The 16,527-nt window shown below is 41.3% G+C and overlaps 1 protein-coding gene across 3 annotated transcripts in view; it reads left to right on the top strand.

Moving 5' to 3' along the window:
- EFR3B (EFR3 homolog B) overlaps nt 1-16,527 on the top strand; it is a 188,302-nt gene that overhangs the window by 169,197 nt on the left and 2,578 nt on the right. For 2 of the 3 annotated variants that reach the window (XM_063441983.1, XM_063441985.1), the window contains 8 exons: nt 2,847-3,008; nt 3,917-4,048; nt 5,950-6,017; nt 7,600-7,727; nt 8,400-8,491; nt 10,940-10,988; nt 12,334-12,440; nt 15,899-15,948. In XM_063441983.1, coding sequence (XP_063298053.1) covers nt 2,847-3,008; nt 3,917-4,048; nt 5,950-6,017; nt 7,600-7,727; nt 8,400-8,491; nt 10,940-10,988; nt 12,334-12,440; nt 15,899-15,948 — 788 coding nt within the window. The remainder of the gene's footprint in view (nt 1-2,846; nt 3,009-3,916; nt 4,049-5,949; nt 6,018-7,599; nt 7,728-8,399; nt 8,492-10,939; nt 10,989-12,333; nt 12,441-15,898; nt 15,949-16,527) is intronic. The other variant, XM_063441984.1, reaches the window with a different exon arrangement.

Below are 16,527 nucleotides of genomic sequence, written 5' to 3'. Positions count from 1 at the left end.
TCACATTCTTAGCAAGAATGAAAAAAGTTTCATTATGCAAAAAAAGACCAAACATCGTGACATGCTTTAATTGAAATATGTGTAACTCTATGTAGATGTATCCTCTAGATGGCAATATCTCTTCATTAAATGTAGTTACATTAAAAGTCTCATATTCAGTTTTACCAGCAAATGTACTGTAAAAAAGAAATAGCTCTTAACAATAACTCTTACAATACTGTATCTGCAATGAATTAACATTCGAGTTTACCTGTGCAATCTTAACATTGTAATTATTAATTGCTATTTAAATGAGTGTAACTTTGGTTTAATATCACCATGTATTTATTGCTTCTCATTTGTATTTATGTTGTAATGTGTTATGTGTATGTGTAAATGTGCCTGTAGTGATCTACACTGATCATCCATAACATTACAACCACTGACAGGTACATTTTTAAATAGTCATAGTCCATCAAGTTCAGCCTAAAACGTAAACGAAAGCCATACAAACGAAATATAAACAAAACGAAAGGGCAAATGCCGCATGCATTACCGTTTAGTTTTGTTTGTTTAATAGACTCCGTGCTGCAGGGGAATTAACCCCCACAACACGAAAAAATAACAGTGCGCATGCACGAAGAAAACCAAGGAGGGTATGACCCCCATATTAATAAAAGGGAGGTTGAATCCTCCCGCAAGCCCCTACTCGCGTCATGTAGAGAGTAGGGGCATGTCACCTAAACAAATTTAAAAGTACTAGTGACTAGGCAGCTATTGCTGCCCAGTCACTAGTGCAATGCACAGGTTCCCCCGTTCCCCTGTAGTGGAGAACACAAATAACTAAAATGGGGGGGACATAGTGCCGCCCCGCACCACTACCCGTGACCCGCCGGTGGGAGCTATAAATATAAACAAGGGGACCCAATGTCCCCCGTGGTACCCACCCATGAGCGGCAGATGGGGACCCTAAATAAATAAATAATGGGGAGGACCTAATGCCCCCCCTGGTTCCCACCCATGAGCGGCATGTGGGGACCCTAATTAAATAATCGGGGGGACATAATTTCCCCCCTAGGTCCCCACCCATGAGCGGCCGGTGGGGACCCTAATAAATGAAATGGGGGAACTATGTACCCCCTGGTCTCCACCCATGAGTGGCAGGTGGGGACCCTAATTAAATAAATAATGGGGGGGACCTGTCAAGTGGTTGGATATTTTAGGCAGCAAGTGGACAGTCAGTTCTTGAATTTAATTTGTTGGAAGCAGGAAAACTGGGCAAATAGTTATGGCCTGATGATTGGGTCAGAGCATCTCTAAAACCGCAAATCTTGTGGAGTGTTCCTCTTATGGAACGATTAGTACCTACCAAAAGTGTGGCAAGGAAGGACAACTAATGAAAGGCGTCAGGGTCGTGGGTGCCTAAGGCTCATTGTTGCATGTGAGATGCAAAGACTAGCCAACCTGGTCCGATCACATGGAACAGCTACTGAAGCTCACATTGCTTAAAAACATAATGCTGGCAATGATAGGAAGATCAGACCAGTCAGAATGCCATGATGACCCCTGTCCACTGCCGGAATCCCCTTCAATGGGGACATAAGCATTAGAACAACATGTAAACCCCCCACTAGTGTAGCTCAAATTGCTAAAAAAAAACACACAATACTAGCCATCATAGAATACTGTCAGAACACACAGTGCATTACATAGTTACATAGTTACATAGCTGAAAAGAGACTTGCGTCCATCAAGTTCAGCCTTCCTCACACCTGTTTTTTGCTGTTGATCCAAAAGAGAAAAAAAAAAACAAAAAACCCCAGTTTGAAGCACTTCCAATTTTGCAACAAGCTAGGAAAAAAATTCCTTCTTGACCCCAGAATGGCAGTCAGATTTATCCTTGGATCAAGCAGTTATTACCCTACATTGAAAGATTATATCCTTGAATATTCTGTCTTTGCAAGTATGCATCTAGTAGCTGTTTGAACATCTGTATGGACTCTGATAAAACCACTTCTTCAGGCAGAGATTTGCTGTGTATGGGCTCCTTCAAGGCACTGGTGTTCCCTGATGGCAGTGGCCACTTTCAGCATGACAATGCATCCCGCACACTGCAAAGATTTGTTCGGGAATGTTTTGAGGAACATGACAAAGAGTTCAAGGTGTTGCCTTGGCCTCCAAATTCTCCGATACATGGAGGCCCCATCTCGTAACTTGCAGGATTTAGAAGATCTGCTACTAATGGCTTGGTGGCAGATACCACAGGACATGTTCAGGGGTCTTGTGAGGTCCATGCCTCGACGCATTAGAGCTGTTTTGGCAGGTTGATATTAGGCAGGTGGTTTTAATGTTATGACTAATCAGTGCATTTACCAACAATTGAAAAGCTGGGAAAACAAATCCCAATAAAAAAAAAAATTATGCAAGTTTTACCATGCATTCCCAATCTAAAAGCAATTTAAATAGCATAAAAATAAGTATATTGGACTATTAAATAAATAGGTACAGTAAAAATCCATATATGGCATTACATTTAGTAAAAACATCAGGTAGATCGGCATAGATCGGCTAAATTCCAGGAGAAAGGGCTACACATTGAACAACGTTAAAGTAAGGGTAATTTATCATATAAAGGGAACGGAATAAGATCACCTCGGTAAAAAAAGTATAAACAAGTAAAATGTGAACTAAATGAATCAATCCCATGCAAACACAGCAGCAGGGCTTGTGACTGTATTGAACAAGTAACTTTACTTAATATATATGTTGAATTAGCCCTTTGTGTTTCTGGCCAATTACTGTTTTGTATATTTTATCTTACAGTTCTTGTTACACGTGTTTATATAGAAATATTTTTTTACCCCCAGCATTCTCAGCAACTTTATCGACATATCTACTTGAGCTGCAATGAGCCGACAAACATGCAGGCTCACTACGAGGCCATCTATGGCTTGCTGGTCATGATAAGTATCGAATTGGCCAATGAAGATATTGTTGTGGACCTCATTCGCTTGGTGTTAGCCATACAGGTAAGAAGACCAGATTTCCAATTCTTTACAAATGCATTACTTGGGTATAGACTTACGGTGCTGCTTGTATAGTCCTACGATGGACTAGAAACCCACTTTCTTTATTGATGTATTCATTTCACAATATGAAGGTAAAAACACTTGTAGATAATTTGTATTCCTTAAATACATTGGTTCTAAGGAAAAGGTGGAACAATCAAAGGGAACAATCAAAGGGATTTTCTGTTTTACATTAGGATTTTTCCAATTCTAAAACTTTTCCAAAAAGTTGATGTACAGTTGACTCCCATTACATCATCTTTAGAGAAGTAACCCAACAATATTTTTTTGGTTTGTTTGTCTCCTTTTTTCCCTTAATATTTAATCAATAAATGTACACATTCTGTATTTCCTACTGATAACTTTTTCGATCTTGTGTGCTTAGTTAGGTATACGGTTACAGCTTCCTGAACATGTTTTTTCTCTCATTAGCCTCTGCTGTGAAGTTTTTTAATTTGTTTATTTCCATAGTTTTATAATGATTATTTCTGCTATGGTAATAAAGTATTGACACATTGTTGCAAATACCTGGTTGTTCAAAATCTAAAATAGGCCGATATCATACCCCCTATAAAATTATATGATATTTTAGGTGATTTCCCTTATTTTGGGTAAAAAAAAACAATTGCCTGCCCTTTTTGTGTTTTTAGATACAGCACAACCACAACTCTTTTTTTTTGAGAAAGTATATTTCCACTGGACACACTGAGCTGAGGCTTGAGTATATTCTGGGCTTGGTTTCAGTGAGAAAGGTGGAATTGTATTGTCCAGTATGCAGAAGGGAAACATTTCTATATATGTTTTAGTTTGTAGGCCTTGTTACATGTTTGATAATAATCTTATCTCGTGGACTACTAATCTTTTTTCAGGATATGGCTCTGAGCAATGAAGACAACCTTCCACCCTACAGCCGCTGTGCTTTGCATGCTCTCTGTGCTGCGTATCTGAACTTGATTTGTCAGCTCACCACGGTACCCGCCTTCTGCCAACACATCAATGAGGTCAGAAACATCTATTGTTTATTTACTAGGGTTTACTGCATACATGTTTTATGGACGATACAGCGGAATCAGATGTTGATAGGAGAACATTCTATTAGGAAGAACCAGTGGGAATAATTTGGATATTAATAGGATAAAAGTACAACCTAAGGACATTAAATGCATTAGACATTTCTACTATAACGTTCATGGGTTTTAACAACAACAGTCCAGGTTTTCTGATCATTGTCCTACTCAATCTAAAATACTTCTGGACTCTATATTTGTGCATGATGAAAACACTTTGCTTGGCTATAATATTATATACACTGATTATCCACAACATTAAAACCACTGACAGTTGAAGGCAATAATCTTGATTATATTGCTACAATGACACCTGTCAAGGGATGGGATATATTAGGTAGCAAGTGCACAGCCAGTTCTTGAATTTCATGTGTTGGAAGCAGAACAAGATCTGAGTGACTTTGACAAGGACAAAATGGTGATGGCTAGTCGACTGGGCCAGAGCATCTCCACATTTTGTATGGTGTTCCCGGTATGCAGTTGCTAGTACCTACCAAAACTGGTGCAAGGAAGTTAAACCGTTAAAGTGACATCAGGGTCATGCACGCCCAAGGCTCATTGATGCACGTGGTGAACGAAGGCTTGTCCGTCTGGTGCAATCAGAAGAGCTACTGTAGCTCAAATTGCTGAAAAACGTAAGGTAAGCTATGATAGAAAGGTCTCAGAAAACACAGAGCATCGCAGTTTGCAATTACCCCTGTCCACAACGGAAAGCCCCTTCAAAGGTTGCCTGTCTGATGAATCACATTTTCTTTTAGAACAGGTGGATGGCCAGGTGTGTTTGTGTCATTTACCTGGGGAAGTGATAGCAGCCGGATGCACTATGGGAAGAAGGCAGGCCGGCGGAGGCAGTTTTGTGCTCCTGGCAATTTTCTGCTGGGAAACCTCGGGTCCTGACAATCATGTGTATCTTACTTTGACATGTACCAACTACATAGAGATTTTTGCAGACCACGTACACGACTTCATAGCAATGGTGTTCCCTAATGGTAGTGTCCTCTTTCAGCAGGATAATGCACCCTGCCACAATACAAAAATTGTTAAGGAATGGTTTGAGGAACAAAGAGTTTAAGGTGTTCCTTGGCCTTCACATTTCACAGATCTCAATACAATTGAGCATTTGTGGGATATGCTGGAACAACAAATCCGGTCCATGGAGGCCCATGTTCCAACTTGCAGGAATTAATCTGCTGCTTATGTGCCAGATACCAAAGGACACATGGTCCATGCCTAGACACATCAGAGCTGGTTTGGAAGCACGAGGGGAACCTACATGATATTAGGCAAGTGGTTTTAATGTTGTGGCTTATCAGTGTATATAGTTTGCAGTACACCGAAAGGAGGAGCAGTAAAAATTTATTTATTCATATATTATATTTTTCTTAAATATATATATTTTTAACTGCTCCTCCTTTATTCTCCTCTATCGCTTTCTTCTCTCTTGATCTGTGAGTATATTTAACATTTAGTGACTGTCCGCTAGACATCAAGCATTTTTTTTTTATTTTTTGGCCCAAGGGTGTATTCAGATTTTGGCTCGGAGTTTGGGAATGTTACTGAGCACCCCTTTGGCCCAAATTCAAACTAATTGCAGTTTGGAACAAAAAGAATCTCCAAATCTGGCTGTCACTGTTATTGGGAAAGGGAGATTGATTTTAATAACCAATAACTGGCCAGGTGTAGTTGTGACTGGACCCCACCACCGAGTGTCACCACTGTATGACTCAACTTTGGTGAATACATTTCTGTGCATACGACATTCCTTTGTACATCTACATTGTTGTACTTCTATATTTCTCCAGGATATTAACATCTTACCATGTTTTATGTGGCAGGTAATAGAAATGAGGCAGAAAGAAGCTCCTTATCTACTTCCAGAAGATGTCTTCTTGGAGAAGCCAAGGTTGGTACCACTGCAGTTCCACTTCTGACCACAATAGGGTTATCATTTTTTTGAATTTTGCAAATCTTTCATTACATAAGATTAATACATATTGTCCCTCTACTAAAACCAAACAAACACTGACTCATCATCCATCCACTTACACAATTTACCCAGAGAAATCATCACTAATTACGTTCAGCCATTCAGACTCGGTTCTTCTCCCTCCGATTGTCTGCTATTATTCTCAAGTGCAGTGTTTGCATTCTCTTGCCTGTTGTAATGTTTCCCTCGGGATATTCTGCTGTTTTGACTTCACAATGTGTATTGTCTGTGCGTTTTATGTAGTAGAAAAGTGTGTTTCTTGGTGGATGTCTCCGGGCTCATTTAGAGTAACTGGAAGATACATTTGTGATGTTGGAAAAGCATTGAAAGCCATCTTCATTCAAGCGATTACAGTGAATTCATTGATAAGTCCAATCTTACGCACTGAATTGCAACACAAAGACATAACATTCAGTTCATGCAAACACTGGGCGAGCAGAATTACATATGAGTTGGGGACAAAGTTTATCTGTGTATTTTTGGGGAGTTCTGTGATTTTGGTGTATGTAGATGCTGCAATAAATGTAAATTAAATATAGCACGATTTAGCTCAGCATATTTATATAAAGTCCCATGGAGTTTTTGGATTTGAAAACAAGCAAAGAAAAAGGGATTCTTGCACGAGGTGGAGGTGGGGCATTAAGTCTGTTTCCTGGTTGTCTAGTGAGGTGAATAAGATTGTCTAGCACCTTCTATTTGATTAGACGGTGCTAGACAATCGAAAATATGAGCTAATTTCACATTCTTCCACTGGTTCACAAACTGATAGTTAATTTATCAAATGTATCCAATGAGGAAACTACAGAAATAATCCTTCAATGGAAAGAAACAAAACCTCAGGCCAGCCTTATGCCTTTGCATTTCTTGTATGGTATTTTTAAATGTTAAAGGGACACTAGAGGCATGAAGACAACTTTAGCTTAATTAAGCAGTTTTTGTGTATAGAACATGCCCCTGTAGTCTCACTGCTCAATTCTCTGCCATTTAGGAATGAAATCACTTTGTTTATACAGCTCTAGCCACACCTCTCTGCATGTGACTGACACAGCCTTACTAAACACTTCCTACAAAGTGAGATCTACTGTTTAAACTTTATTGTACAGTCTGTTAAGTTTAGAGTTTATATCCTACTCTTTTAATAGCCTTTTTTTTACCTTACAAGAGCCTCCTCTGTGTGATTAAAGTACAGAGCAATAGATAAAAACTTCCAAAGCAAGTTAACTTCGGATGAAAATGAAACATGTTTTTTCATGTTGGCTGCGTGAGTCACAGCCATCAAGGGAAGGTGTGGCTATGGTGGCAAAAACAGAAACAAAAGTCATTTAACTCCTAAATGGCAGAGAATTGAACAGTGAAACTGCAGGGGCGTGATCTATACACCAAAACTGCTTCATTAAGCTAATGTTGTTTTAGTGGCTGTAGTGTCCCTTTAAATCTATTTAAGTCAAGCCATGAAGGTGGTGACATTGTCTTGTTTATTGCTTTACATTATACCAAGGTGGTCAAAGAACGTGGATCACATCGAAACAAACTTGCTCTTCCTACAGAGTAAAGTGAGCGAGGTCCTTGGTGGCAGTGGGTACAATTCAGACAGACTCAGTACTCCCTATGTTCCCCAATTAACCGGTGAGAAATTACCATTCTGACATCTTGTTTGTTTTTTTAGCTTTCAATGTTTTTTCCTTTTCAAATTTCTGTACGTTAAGGACTGAAATAAATATTGGCATTTTTCCATGTGTGTAATTTCACACTTTCTCATAACGGTATAAATAAGTGTAACTTTGTATATAATGTATCTTATAGCATTGTATACTTTGTATGACGTAGTTTCCATGATAGCCTTTGGAGGGGGCTGTTACGCAGTCTATAGCCCTTCCAGCAATTGAAAAGACACACCCCTAGTGACTTTAACAGAGGAACGGATAGCGTTCTTTCTAGTTTTTGGTAACAGTGACATACCCTCATCTGCAGCCTTGACGGGTTTAAAGAGATAAACATCCAATATATTGGGATCCATGCTCTCTTCCTGCAGGGGTTAGTGGAAACCTTTTATTAATGCACGTGATTAATAGATCCTTAGAAAGTTATGGTATACGATCTCTGCACAGATCATGTAGAGACAGTCAGGATTGGTACATTATAGTCAACAATCTGCCTATTTCATGAACTGAAGGAAACAGCAATAAGCGAACTCACAAAAAATCATGATCCATAGACATGTTTAATAGACATGTTTAGATAATCCCTTGTGCAGTGATTCATAACAATGAAAATCACAATCTCTCTTAATTTTCAAAGATGAAGATCGGTTGTCAAAGAGGAAAAGCATTGGAGAAACAATATCACTGCAGGTCGAGGTTGAATCAAGGAATAGTCCAGAAAGAGAGGAGGTATGAATGGGATACAGTAATTCATTTGGTTATGTTTTCATTTGTTCCATTTTCAGGATTTCATTTTTAAATGACCGTTTTTTAATGCACTATCCATTCAATTTTATAAACATTGAAGGGCAGCTGATTTAAAGAAATGATCTAACTTGCCTCTTGTTACAATTAAGCTATTTTACCATTGGGGGACACTGCAGTCACCATAACAACTACAGCTTAATGAAGTTGTTATGGTGCCTATGGTATATATCCCTGCAGGCTTCCCAATAATAAAAGGTTGCCTTTTCAAGTGTTTACATTGCTGGCTAGTTACATCTCTCAGACAGACACTAGAGGTGCTTCTTGCATCAGAGCTGCACAGTGTTCAGCATTGGCATTGAGCATGGAGACGCTGTATGTTCCTCATTGATTCACTGTGTCTCTATGATGCCATGCTGATTGGCACAGGGCAATAGATTGGCTGAGATCATCAATTTTCACCGAGGTGAGACCGCATGGCGCAGGGAAAAAAAAGGTGAGTTCAGAGCGATCTCAGGGGGGCTGGTGACCTTAACAGCCACACAGGCACTATAGTGTCAATACATATTTGTATTCTGGACGCTATAGTGCTCCTTTAAATCTTGTAATTTGTTCTCAGTTAACTACAATTTGAATAAACTCTAGTATATATTTTTTTTTTCACTTTTTTTTAATGGATAGCAGATACAAAAATGTGTGAAAGTTGGAAACTGATTGCACTGTCTTTGACTTCTTTTGCTTAACTATAATGTTACTGTTACATCAGACAAACTATTTTTTGAAGTAGGCTGGTGTTGCCCCCTGTTTTAATGAGGTGGTATCATCTTCGTGTTTAAGAGCTTTTCTGGGAAGCTCCCAACCTACCTGACCAGAATGCTCTCCCCGGCTGTTCCCACCTCCTATATCCTCCCATCCAGTACCAGCACTTTATTTAGTCTACCGCAATACAAAAAGAAAGCAGCCCGATCCTCCTTCTCCTACAGAGCACCGCAATTATGGAACGACCTCCCGCACACTTTCAAATCTTCCCTAAGCCTAAAGTCCTTTAAGAGATCCCTCTCTACATACCTCAAAACAGAATGCACCTGTCATGGTTAATTCTATATTTCCTATCTGTTCTATGTTAAATTTTGTATTTATTGTGTATTAGTATTGGTTTGGATTTTATTGTACCATAATGTATCAATGCAATATTTGTGGACCCAGGACATACTTTAAAACGAGAGAAATCTCAATGTATCCTTCCTGGTAAAATATTTTATAACTAAATAAATAACTAAATAAATACGTAATTAATGGTTGGAGTGACTGTATAAAATCAGCAATCCTGTATAATTGAACCTGGGAGTCTTTTAGGCAGTGCTTTTTTTATTAATAATATCATTTAAATATTATATTTTTCCTTCAAATATTGTGTATTCAGCATTTTTGGGTAGTACAAAAGCATATGGGTTGCATAATGTCAGGAACATACGGATATCATGTAATCGTGGATAGCGCTAAAGACTCCAGAATGTATTTTTAATATCAAAACATTTACAGCTATAATGTAATTCACATGCAGAGCAATGTGTGATACATTGAAAACAACATGTTTAAAGGAAGAGACAATTGACAAAGAAATATAAAAATCAAATAATGCAAGAAATCTTGTTTTGTATCAAAAGCAACTCACATGGTTAGTAAATAGCGTATTGAATTGATTACTTTACCCCTAGGTAAATACCAGGTGGTGGGTTCAGTATTTATGAAGCACCAACATGTTCTGCAGTGTTGTACAAGGGGGAGAATAAAGACAAAACAATACGGTATACCGGTACATATACTTCAATGAATATATACCGGTACAGAAGACTGACCCAGCAGATACACTTCCAACCTAGTATATACGGCAGTTTTATACCAAGTAGTTAGCTCGTGAGCTCACAATATAGATGTAACGATGGCGAGCTCAGACAAGACGTTACAAGTGAGACCAAGTTGATACCTAGAGAGAAGAGGCATTTAAAAACCTGTTAGGTATGGAGGTATTTAAGAGGGCTATGAGGCCCATGGAAAGTCATGCTATGAAGGTAGATAGAGAATGAGTGGGTAAGTGTGTGTTTGCTGAGTTTGTAGAGCAGTTTCAGAAGAGTTGGAGGGAATGAACTATGGAGGGACCTGAAAGGCAGTTGTAAATGTTCCGACTCTGCTGGGAGAGTAAAGCAGACATTCACTATTTCCAACAGAATGTTTTGGCAAACAAATATGAATAATAGAGTTCTATACAATAGATCTTACAGAGATACAACAGACTAGGCCTCCAGCCTGGGCTGTTATCACAATCGAGTAGCTTTATTCAAGTTATTTAACTGTAGCGTCAGTGCGGTTTTTTGGTTTTGCTTTTGCATTTTATGTTTCAAACTGTACCCATCTTTGTTTTCCCGTTCCCAGAGAGCTCCAGCTGAAGAGATCACGTTTGAAACACTGAAGAAAGCAATAGGTAACGATAATATGTATCAACAATTTGTGAATCTAGTAAGAACCGGACTTGAGCAGCAAAGGTCGAAGGGGGACAAGCTTCTCATCTAACAATGGCCTCAATTTAATAAACTTTCCAAATGATTTGACACTGTTAGAAATAATTTCCAAATGATTTATCTACAAAAATTCCCAGAAACGTCACTAGTGACTTCTGTAGATAAATAATTTAGAAAGTGTTTTTTAACAGTGTTGAATCATTTGGAAGGTTATTAAATCGAGGCCAATACACGGATTCCCTCGTATGACACTGACTGAATTGAATTTGCTTTTTGGGATGGTTTTCCTTCCATCTGCCCTAACACAGGAGACTTCTACAGCTGTTGTCAGAAACAGATTTAAATTGACACTGTAGGCACCCAAACCATTTCAGCTCATTGAAGTAGTCTGGGTGCAGTGTCCCAGTCCACCTTAACCCTGCAATGCATATAATTTCGAGAAACTGTAATGATAACCTTGCAGGACTATGACTGCCTCTAGTGGCTGTCAAACAGACAGCCACTAGAGGCACTTCCTGGATCCTAACAGACTTTTGGTTGGCTAACTGACGCTGGACGTCCTCACGCTCTGCATGAGGACCTCCAGCATCATTGAATTCCCCATAGGGAAGCATTGAAGAATGCCTAATTCTCTTCCTGCATGAAAGTTATTCTGTTCCATCTTAAAGAGACCAGATCAGACTTTTCTATTTATTTTATAGATTATATTAGTTAATAGAGATTATATCCAATATTACAGTGAGACTCCAGACCCCTAATGCACTGTAGCCTGCTAAAGTAGTTTTTGTGTGAAGAGTGTGTCCTCTTTTACAAAAAGTGCAGATGTCAATAGAAATAACTTTTATAAATTAACATTATTACACACCCCTGGCTGTCAATCAGAAAACCAATCCTGTTACTTCCTGGTTGTTTAGCTCAGTGGAACAAAACTCAAGAGACCGCAATTGCCCAGAGCACCTGTGCGCCTTGCAAAGACTTCTCATTGAGCCTCATTGGGAAGTCTGTGCTTGCGCAGACAGCGGAAGTCTGGGCAGGGTTATAAGGGAAGGTTTTGGACAAGAGATTTTCAATTTTTGCAAGCTGGTTCTAAATAAACCATAATTAAAAAATGCATAATTAAATGCAAGGATGTTTTCATTTGGGAATAGCTACTCAATAGTAATGTAGTTTTACATATATTTTTTGGGGGTAGTATTTTTAAAATGTTGAAAAAACACTTAATTGAATTATCAAAATCATAAACCCCATAAAAATGCTTTTCCACCTTTCTCCTATTTGAAAATTCCTCTGTGTTTCTTTGTCATCCAGTAGACAGTGTTGCAGTAGAAGAACAAGAGAGAGAGAGGAGGAGACAAGTGGTGGAGAAGTTTCAGAAGGCTCCTTTCGAAGAAATAGCTGCTCATTGCGGAGCCCGGGTATAAGAACCTTCTCAATATATTTTTAATAAATATCTGTGGACACTCTCTATGTTGTTTTATCACTTGACTTTTTTTTGTCCTGACGAGTAGATGTTCTTGTTACCCAACCCAGTGAGTGGTTCATATATTATGACTCCATCTCTTGAATGATTAATATATTACTTTGCACCTGGTTACTTTTATGACGTGTTAAACTGCATCTGTATCACAAATACATGATGGAACTTCAACTTCATGAAAAGTCATCAATTAATTGTGTTAATATTGAATAATAATCTAGATTCTAGTTTGTAACTGCATGCAATAAGCACTCGCTAAATAATGCTGCTATCTAACCAGACAGACATGGGGTTTCATGAAATTTAGGCGGTTTCCCATGATTCTCCTTTAGAATGTAATTGTGTTAATGTGCGTTCTGGCTCATTGGCTCATTCTTACTAGTTTGACAGCTTCAGAAACATAGACGGGAGATAAGAGCCATTTGGCTCAACTAGTCTGCCCAATTTTTTCAATACTTGCATTAGTCTCTTATAGTTAGGATAGCCTTATGCCTATCCCACGCATGCTTAAACTCCTTTACTGCGTTAACCTCTACCACTTCAGCTGGAAGGCTATTCCATGCATCCACTACCCTCTCAGTAAAGTAATACTTCCTGATATTATTTTTAAACCTTTGTCCCTCTAATTTAAGACTATGTCCTCTTGTTGTGGTAGTTTTCCTTCTTTTAAATATAGTCTCCTCCTTTACTGCGTTGATTCCCTCAGGGCAGGTGCAAGGATTTTTGCCGCCCTAGGCAAAAACAATTTTGCCGCCCCCCCCCCCCATATGTCATGCCCACCATGTGACATCACAATGCCCCGCCCATATGCTCTGCCATATGGGCCAACGCCAGTCTTCACAAAGTGTCTTTTATCTGAAAAGACAGTGTGTTTACATTAAAAAGCCTACAGGCACAGGCTATAGACACCAGAACCACTACATTATGCTGTAGTGCTTCTGGTGACTATAGTATCCATTTAATGTGAGGTAAATTAGAGATTAGTGCCACTAATAATATATTGGATTGCCTACTTACCACCAGATGAGGACAAGAGGCTGATGATGGGCTCAGTCTGGCTCCACAGGTCTGGTGTAGAAGAGGCTCTCTGGAGACTGTTTTTAACAGTGCTCACAACAATTAACGAACAGGAAGCAGCTCCATTTTTTAGGGCCCCTTACACTGCTCAAGGTCTGGGCCCCCAGGGGGCATACGCCTACAATGCCCACCCATAAATCCACCTACATGGCCCATCCATGAGTTGGGGATTTTTTTATGTGTGCAATTTGTGTAAGGGATGTAGTGTGTTTATATGGGATGTAGTGTGTGGTTGCGTGTAAGGAATGCATTGTATGTTTCTGTGTGTGTGTAAGGGGTGCAAGGTTTGTTTCTGTGTATGTAATTGAATGCAGTGTGTGTCTGTAAGGGGTGCATTAATTATGTAAGAGAACGTAAGGGATGTATTGTGTGTGAGTAGGAATGCATTGTATGTTTCTGTGTGTGTGTGTCACTTAGTGCTCTCCCTTGGCCCCCTGTCCCTCTGCAGTCCCCCTTTGGTGGTCTTCTCACTCCCCTCTCCCCCCCCTTAGTGGTCCTCCCTCTCCCAAACCCCTTAGTGGTCCTCCCTCTCTCAAACCCCTTAGTAGACCTTCCCCTACTCCCACCACCCCCTTAGTGGTAATCCCCCCCCCTTAGTGGTCCTTACCCTCCTTCCCTCTCCTTAGTAGTCCTCCCTCCTTACCCCCCTTTGGTGGTCCTTCCCCCCCTTAGTGGTCCTCCCTCTCCCAAACACTTAGTGGACCTCCCCTCCTCCTCCCTCAGTGGTCCTTACCTTCCCACCCCCATTCCCCCTGTGTTCCTTCACCCCCCTCCCCCAGTGGTCCTGACTCACCCCTCCCCTAGTGGTCCTTACCCTCCCCTCCCCTAGTGGTCCTTCCTCCCTCCTCCCCTCCCGTAGTAGTCCTTACCCTCCCTCCCCTCCTCTAGTGGTCCTTCCTCCCCCTCCTCTAGTGGTCCTTACTCTCCCCTCCCCTAGTGGTCCTTACCCCCCCCCCCCCCCCCAGTGGTTCTTACCCCCCTGGTCCTTACCCACCCCCAGGGGTCCTTATCCACCCCCTCCCTCCCCTAGTGGTCCTTATCCTCCCTCCCTCCCCTAGTGGTCCTTATCCTCCCTCCCCTCCGCTAGTGGTCCTTACCGCACCCTCATGGTCCTTACCCCCCCCCAGTGGTCCTTACCCACCCCAATGGTCCTTATCCACCCCCTCCCTCCCCTAGTGGTCCTTATCCCCCCTCTCCCTCCCTCCCCTAGTGGTCCTTATCCTCCCTCCCCTCCCCTAGTGGTCCTTTCCCCCCCCCTCATGGTCCTTACACCCCCCCCCCCCGTCCTTACCCACCCCCAGTGGTCCTTACCTCCCTCCCCTCCCCTAGTGGTCCTTTCCCCCCCTCATGGTCCTTACCCACCCCCAGTGGTCCTTATCCCCCTCCCCTCTCCCTCCCCTAGTGGTCCGTTATTCCCCCCCCCAGTGGTCCGTTATTCCCCCCCCCCACCCCCCTCCCCTAGTGGTCCGTTATTCCCCCCCACCCCTAGTGGTCCGTTATTCCCCCCTCCCATAGTGGTCCGTTATTCCCCCCCCCTCCCATAATGGTCCTTACCCTCCCCTCCTGCCCATGTAGCGTGGCCGGGCGGCGCGGAACCAGGGACAGGAACCTCTGTTTCCTGTACCCGGCCGCCGGCGGACTGACAGGAAGTGCTCACTCAGTGAGCGCTTCCCTTCAGTCCGCCGGCGGCCGGGTACAGGAAACAGAGGTTCCTGTCCCTGGTTCCGCACCGCCCGGCCACGCTACATGGAGAGACCGGCAGGAGTGCTGCGCCGCCTGGGGCTTGTTAAAGCGCTCAGGCGGCGCAGCATGAGGAGGCCCACCGGGGACAGGGATCCGGCGCCCCCTGCTAAGTTGCGCCCTAGGCGGCTGCCTAGGTCGCCTTACAGGTGGCGCCGGCCCTGGATTCCCTTTATGTATTTAAATGTTTCTATCATATCCCCCCTGTCTCGTCTTTCCTCCAAGCTTTACATGTTAAGATGTCTGCACGTTAGGCTTGCATTCATTAGTCCCCATGCACACAAAAGCGGTAAATCTCAATAAAAATCAGCCCAGGTGGTGCACTAATAGAATTTTACTGTACCAAGGGACCATAGGAAAACAAAATTAATTTGAATAAACTGCCCTTATGCCCTTTGCCTTATTATTTAAAACATGAAAGTTCCTGTTGAATTAATTTCTACCAAGTACAATTCTAAAGCACTTTGTTATCCAGTTTGTTTAAGACCACTAGTTTATTTTATATTAATGGCCATGGAAGTACTAAATGAAAATGCTAATGATAAGTTTTTATTTTTTTTCTCTTTGATATGTATCCAGGCGACATTGTTGCAGAGCAAACTCAATCAGATCTTTGAATTGACTATCCGGTGAGTGGACAGTTTTAATCTTCACGACAACCTTGAAGGATTGTGTAGTGTTTGCTGCCTTACAGAATGTATCCCACCCTTTGCTATTCAGGTTTCCTTTGAAATCCGATGATTATGCACAATGATTCACCATATGTTCTTTGATACATCTGCTGTGTATCATTGCAAGAGTTCATTTTGACATTGTCAGTCTTCTGTGAATCGAGTGTTTCTTGTCTATGATGTATCTTCTGTTAAATTTAAAATGTATTAAATAGAATCTGTCATTTTTCTCAATCTTCACATCACTGTGAAGGGAGCCATCTTATCCGAGTTACATAACTAACTTATTCCTTTACCATTGATAGTCTTACACGCTCAGGTGAGAAGGGGCAGTCCCAGTTCTGTCCGTGTCCCGTGTGCTAGGGTCACTTCACTGATGTGCCATTTTTATGGGCCACCAGCCGAGAAAATCCCATAGTCATGCAGTCCATGATCATTTGCAGGATGCCAATGTCCTTCAATATAATTATAGTCCCATGTCGGTGAGCACGTGTACCAGATGGTCTACCACTCCAGGTTTGGATCTCCACCACTGAC

The sequence above is a fragment of the Pelobates fuscus genome, chromosome 2 (genome assembly GCF_036172605.1).
Source record: "Pelobates fuscus isolate aPelFus1 chromosome 2, aPelFus1.pri, whole genome shotgun sequence".
NCBI classification, from domain to species: Eukaryota; Metazoa; Chordata; class Amphibia; order Anura; family Pelobatidae; genus Pelobates; species Pelobates fuscus.
This window is presented reverse-complemented; position numbering and strand designations above follow the sequence as displayed.